The sequence below is a fragment of the Aphelocoma coerulescens genome, chromosome 2 (assembly GCF_041296385.1).
Source record: "Aphelocoma coerulescens isolate FSJ_1873_10779 chromosome 2, UR_Acoe_1.0, whole genome shotgun sequence".
Taxonomy (NCBI): Eukaryota; Metazoa; Chordata; class Aves; order Passeriformes; family Corvidae; genus Aphelocoma; species Aphelocoma coerulescens.
In genome coordinates, this window is record NC_091015.1 from 73,123,102 (window position 1) to 73,129,805 (window position 6,704).

At 51.0% G+C, this 6,704-nt stretch overlaps 1 protein-coding gene across 2 annotated transcripts; it reads right to left on the reverse strand.

Moving 5' to 3' along the window:
• Positions 1-2,553: 2,553 nt before the first annotated feature.
• Positions 2,554-5,856, reverse strand: ID4 (inhibitor of DNA binding 4). Of its 2 annotated transcripts, none has more exons than XM_069007999.1 (3): positions 5,184-5,856; positions 4,472-4,530; positions 2,554-4,024 (listed from the first exon to the last, which is right to left on the reverse strand). In XM_069007999.1, exons 1-2 carry the CDS (start codon positions 5,580-5,582, stop codon positions 4,486-4,488), a joined length of 444 nt encoding a protein of 147 aa, XP_068864100.1. In that variant the 5' UTR covers positions 5,583-5,856; the 3' UTR covers positions 2,554-4,024; positions 4,472-4,485. The 2 variants fall into 2 exon arrangements, with proteins under 2 accessions (XP_068864100.1, XP_068864102.1); XM_069008001.1 differs by having other exon boundaries at positions 5,177-5,856.
• Between the last annotated feature and the right edge of the window lie 848 nt (positions 5,857-6,704).

A 6,704-nucleotide genomic window follows, 5' to 3' on the forward strand; every position in this document is an offset into this window, starting at 1 on the left:
CTATTCAGTACTGCAAACCTTACTATTGGAGAAACCAGTAAATTGTGTTGCATCTAAAACAATTACTTGAATTACTTGTACCACGGTTTCTTCTTTCCAACTGCAAAGGTTTTACAGAAATGTGACTTCTACGGCTATAAAAGCCTTGAAAATACAAATAATAGTAAAGTGCGGCTCTGCATTTGCATAAACCTGTTTATCCTATACATGGTTTATTCATTAACTCTCGGAACAACCAGCAGGACAGCTATGGCATTCCTTATGACCACTTCGCTTGTGGCTGAAAACGCAACTGTTTAAAAGGAACACTACAGAAAGTGAAAATAAATACCATTCCCATGTGAAACAGCAGGAAAAATGCCACAGGAGCTGGCATTTGGCTTTTACATGGAATGAACCTTTCCTGTCACTTGGAAATTTCAGAGGGGAGCCTCAGCACCTGCAAGGATTGGGACCTCCACGCCGGAGCTCACCAAAACAGACGTGCAGCATTAGCAGTGTCCATCGCTGTGCTCTGCAGACAGCATTCGAGTTAGGGACAGAAAATACCTGGCTCCCTCCTCTATTCCTCCTAGAGACCATTTTCTAGTCCTTTACAATTTCAGTGTCCCATGAAAAGAGGCTCCTCACAACCTCTACTTGCAGTGTATTTCCCAGCCAGCTCCTCCTTAGGAAGGCTTTTCTGGTAATCACCCCAGCTTTCCCCATGCTTCCTTTCTTACCCAAAACTTGCTCCACATAAGAAAGGTGGTAAAACAGGAATGCATTTTGCCTGTTTCATCTCCTTGCTTCCATAAAGATAAGTACATGTTGCCACCAGTACAATTGGAAAACTGGAAGTTTGTTGGACAGCCGGTGACTTGCTCAAGGTCACAAAAGAGCCTCAGTAGCAGAGCTGGGAACAGAATTTGGTATCCTAATTCCTAATCTGGCAGCCTCACCACAACTCTCATCACGCAATCAAAAAGCTCCTTTTAAGGAATGCTTTTGTGACTAAGAGAAAATTCAAGGCATTAGCAGAAAGAGTCCTTTTAATTTGCCTTTGTTCAAAATTTACGCCTTTTGCTATATGGAAAACATGATTTAAACAAGATACGGGATTACAGTATGATGAAAGACTCCAGACTTTGAAAAACAAAAAATAATTATGGCTGCATTTAGGACTGTACTGATTCCAGGCATTAGGAAGCAAGTGCTTTAGATATTCCTTTCGAGTTTTATACATAGCATAAGGAATAAGTAAAGACCAGCATCTATAGCGATCTGGTAAGAGTTTTCGCTTATGCAGGCTTTCACATTTCCGAAGAATACTACATATAACAGGAAAAATTTCACAGCTTTTTAATCAGACTTCATTTTCTAAAGGTCCTAACTTGTTGCACCGCAAGTTTTTCAAAAAGCAAACCCCAATCCTTAAGCTGCTACACTCAACAGGAGATTGCCCTGACCTGAAACAATCCAGGGTTTGGTAGGTTCTTCCTTGAAGAGCAGCTCAGTAACTTACCAGCTCTCCCAGGATATGCCAGCTTTGATATTTAGAAACTCTACAGGATAGTTTTATACTTTAGGACAGCACCTTTTGCTTGCTCCCTTTTCTTTGTAATGGAATACGATAATTTGGCAACAGTGGATAGAAACAGATGAGTGTACTGAGAACCAATGTTACTGAAAAAGTGTATACAAAATAATCTGAGCTGCACAAGATGAAGTAAGCAGAAGACTACAAATATTAATAGGATAAACAAAGAAAATGAATGTAAATTTTAACCAATCCATTGGAAAAAGATGTTTCTTCTCTTTAACACAACAGAAAAATTCCCGAAGTGCAGTAAAAATCCTATTGATAGCATTTTTACTGTCACCAAAGTAGTTGGGAGACTCAGGATGAGAGGTTTGTGACTTAGTTTTACAAGAATATGTATTTTGCTCAGTAAATTACTAAAATTGAAACAGAAGAGCGGGGGGAATACAATGCAGGAAGACCCACTCCCCATCCCTGGTCTCCTAGCTCAGCCTGTAAAATGCCTGTGCCTTTAAAGCATTTGCAGTGACAGGAGGCCTTGTGTTTGCAGATGTGTTAGCCACTTTTTGATTTGATCTTTACACAATTATTTTGATAAAGAAAGTGTTCATCTTGTTGACGCTATCACTGTAGCCAATACCTATGGACCCCCATTGTTAATTTCCTTATAAATACTTAATAGAAGTCCTCCCTTGGGCTATAGTACTTTTGACACTTGTATAATCTGAAACAAATCCTCTTTTTTAGTCAAACAGACCATGTTACACACACAGTTGGCTAGCTATTTACAAAGCGCCCAATTAAATCCTACTTAATTCTCCCACTCTGAAAATCCCATTTCACTAGCGCGCAGGCTACTGATCACACAAGATGAGGATCTTTCACTGAGCCTGGACACAAGTTTACAGCCAGCAGGACTTGATTGTACAAGAGCTTGCTGTAAAAATAATTCACCCGTCAAATGCTATATACAAATAGTGAAGAGAATGTGCAAATTCAGAGGATTCAAGAAATAAGCTGAAGAATCACAGTTAAAGACAGGTAAATCTAGTTTAATGTTCACATGTAGTAGTTACACATCACAGAGATTAAACAGGATTTTAACTGTAACATAGCTGCAGTGAAATGTAAGTCATTTTGTACTAGAAAAATAATCTTGACGCAGTTATCCGATTTTTGGTCTACTTAAGTTCATTTTAAGATGAATTTACATCACTGATCATAATGACTTTGCCCATGTGCCTTTCTGCAGTTCACTATTAATACTCTTTGGACGAAGGAAACAGCAACTGTTTTTGTCAATGGTTTGCCCTTTGGTTGCAAGCAGAGAATTGTTTTCAGTTTTTAAGCAATTAATAAGCTGTAGGAACACATATTTGCAATAAAACCGTTTGGTGCTAAATGAAGTTCCCAAACAAATTTATTCATCTAATTCAACAGCAGATTTAAAAAAAAAAGCTGATTAGCGATCTAAAGCATTGCCCCCATAATGCAAAAAAACTAGATAGAATTTGCTTTTCTATTCTCAGTAAAAAACACTACATCTTACTGCTACTTTTATAGAATGCACTAAAAACCCCTGTGCCTAAATGACAAAAGTGTAGTCTCAATGTATAATACACTTACAAACATTTTTAAGTCTAGATTGAAGAAAACACGTTGTATAGACTCCAAACAAGTTTATTTGCAATTAGACATCTCATGCAATCATGCAGGACCACTAGCTATAGCTGCAACTTTCGAGTCTAAAGGACATTTGGGGACAAAAAGTCCTAAACATTCAAGGTATTTCCATATTAGCAGCTCCATACTTGAGCGGCCGTTTTCTAAAGAGATAGTCCCACAGATTAAAAAAAACATACACACCTTTATAATATTTACAAAAAAATATTTAATTAAAAATATTTTATAATTACAGTAGTCTATTAAAGCATATACTTTTCTCACACTTATAGAACATCTCTATATATACACAGTATGAAATGTCACTCATTTGTCTATACAATATGTAACATTCCTGCAGGGAGAAGAAAGTTCCCTGGGCCCCAATAAAATCCATCTATTTTAAACAATAGATGTCAAATATATCTACAAATGCTCTGGTAGATTAGTAAAGCTTCAAGATTCGGCTGCTCGGTCCCTTAAGAGTTACAAGTTTCTACAGTCTGGTTTAGGCTCGGTCCTCTATCCCGGGGCAGAGTCGCAACTTTTCCCGCTGCCACCGTGGGACACGCCGCCGCTCACAGCTGGCCGGGAACGACGAGAAGAGACGGAACCGGGGGGGGAAAGGGGGGAAAGGACACGGGGAGCTGGGGGGGAGGGGGGGACCGCTACGGACGTGCAAAATGGTGAAAAGGCTTGGCTCTGCCGGGGTGAAGCATGGGAACTGCTCAGGGGGTTGGATGGCTCCTTCCTCCGGTGCGGCGAGGCAGGGCCGGGCCCCCCCCGCCGCCGCCGCCCGCCCCCCGCGTTGCCTCTGCGCGGCGCGGCGCCGCCGCACACCTGTGGGAGAGGAATGAATAGAGGGGGTGTGTGAACCGCTCCGCTCCAGACCGACTGGCGCCACCAACAAAACACAAGACATGCTTGATCAACAACCCAAAACAAACCAGGTCAAACAACAACCGCAGCTCCCAGGCTGGGCCAGGCGGAGGGAGGGATGCGCAGCTGCACGCCGCAGCCAGAGGCGCTCCGGGGGGAGGGGGGGCGCTTGGGGGGGGGGGTGTGTGTGAAAAAAAACTCAACCACCCCGTAATTAGAGAAAATAAAATAACCACCCCGTAATTAAAAATAAAACCCCAAAGCCTTCTGCAAGTATTTCTCGCCGGGCTCTGGTTCCCCTCCGGCAGGCTTCCCGCAGGATGCGGTGCGGCCCCACCGAGCCCGGGCGCTGCGCCGCGGAGGGCTGCGCTCCCCCCGCCCGCGGCCCCGTGCCCGCCCGGCACTCACCTGGGGAGCGGCGGTCAGCGGCAGAGGATGCTGTCCCCCGGCTTGTTAACAGAGCCTGCCTGCGCAGCAACCAAACACGGCAAATTAACAACTGGGGAGAAACCACACTGAGACCCCCCCCCCCCTCCTCCGCGTACCCAGGCACTACCATAGCTCCGTCGGGAGCGCTCAGGGAAGCCCCCCAGGGGGACGCAACCAAGGGGGTGGCCGCAGCGCTGCGGGAAGACCCGGGGGCGCGGAGTGCCGGGGCAAGCCGCTTCCCGCGCCGCCGGGCTGCGGGGGGGTCCCGTAGAAGGGAGTCGCTCCCCGATTCCCGCCCCCCCAAAGCACGCTGCGTTCCATGTGCACAGCCCCCACAGCCCCTCACACTCGCTACACGGCGCGGAGGCTGGAAAGCGCAGGAACAGCGCGCCTGTCCCCGTGTGTGCAAACACGCCGGCTACAGCTACTCCCTCGAGAGGCTGTAATTACACGGTAGACACCGTGCGGCTGCCTGCCCGCACCGAGGGGATGCGGGCACCCACCGCGCACCGCCGAGGCATTCCTGCGCCCGTCCGCCCCGTCCCCTCCGGTAACTAAGGCTTCTCGGCAGAACCACGGGGTCGAGAGTGGCGGCGCATCACCAGGGCGCTCCCACGGCGGCCGGCACTGACCATCGCGCCACACCGCTCCGCATCCCGCTCCCCGCGCTCGTGTGTCACGCACCTCTTACCGGGTCAGTATTAAGGGCTGTCAGCGGGGTCCTGGGGGTGCCCACGGGACAGCTGCCTGGGTGCAGAGCGGGCGGCGGCGGCTGCTGCCGGAGCAGTGCTGGGTGCGTCTCCAGAGCCAGCTGCAGGTCGAGGATATAGTCGATGACGTGCTGCAGGATCTCCACTTTGCTGACCCTCTTGTTGGGCGGGATGGTGGGCACCAGCTTCCTCAGCCGGCTGTAACAGTCATTCATATCGCACTGCAGGCACAGCGCCGCCGGCTCCTCGCCCGACGGCGGGCCCCCCTTGCAGCCACTGTGCTCGGCCAGGCACCGCAGGGCCGGGTGCCCTCCGCCGCCGCCCGCCACGCCGGGCTGCGCCTTGCGACTGGGGTGCCGGACGGGGCTCACGGCTTTCATGGTGCCGCAAGGAGGGAGGGAAACCTCCCGATCCACCACCGCCGCCTGCTGCTGCCGCTGCGACCTCGGGAAGCCGCGCACGCACCGCCCGCAACGGGAGCGGAGCGCGGCCGCAGCGCCTCGATGGCGTGAACGGCGGCCGCCCCGGGGATGTAACGAGAGGCGCTCGCAGAGCCGCGCGACAACAGCGGCACCACAAACCCACCCCGCTCCAAAAAAATTTTTTTTCTTAAAATGAGAAGCTCGCGCTCGGCAGCCGACCAGCCACAATCACACCCGCCTCTGCCGCCGCCGCTGGCCGCGCCGTCCCCTATATACCGCGGGGCGCGGGCGGGGCGGGCGGCGCCGGGGGGAGGCGGGGGCGCCGCCGCGGCCGGGCCAGGCGAGCGCGGCGCGGGCGCGGGGGGGCGCCGCGGGGCCGCGCCGCAGCCAATCAGGGCGCGCCGCCCCCCCCGGAGCGCGGCGGCGGCCAATGGCGGCGGGGCCGGGGGGGCGGCGGCGCTGCTGGAGGGGCGGGCGGCTCGCGCTGACCCCCCCGGGGAGGAGGAGGCGGCGGCGGCGGAGGAGGAGGAGGCGGTCCCGGGGAGGAAGGACTGCGGGAATGCGGGCGGGACCGGCCGCGCAGCGGCTCCCGGCGCCGTCCCCGCGGTCCGGAGCGCAGCGCTGCGCGACCGGCGCCGCTCCCCGCCGCCCGACCTGAACGAACGCGGCTGCACCCGCACTCCCATCCCCCCCATCCCCTTTCCCGGGAGGGTTGGCATCTCCTCGGGTCGTGAAGCGCGTTTTTATCCTCTCGGTGTAGGAGACTCATTCCGGCTTTACACATTTTTGAGGGACTTGGGGACGCTGGTTTACAGGCAGGGAAAATCCCAAGCAAAACTTGAGGAGTGTGAGGGAGAAGGAAGGAGGAGGGTTTAGGGACTTCAAGCAAAGCAGTGCCAGGGAACATTAAATTAGAGCACATAACTATTAAAAATGCATGGAGATGGAATATTTAAAATTCCTTCATGACATATAATATTAATCCGTTTTATGTAAAATTCATACCTGTAACTTAATTTGGTCCATTAATGCAGCAGATCACGTATTAGTAGATGTACCATGTTTTAAATATGATGCTGG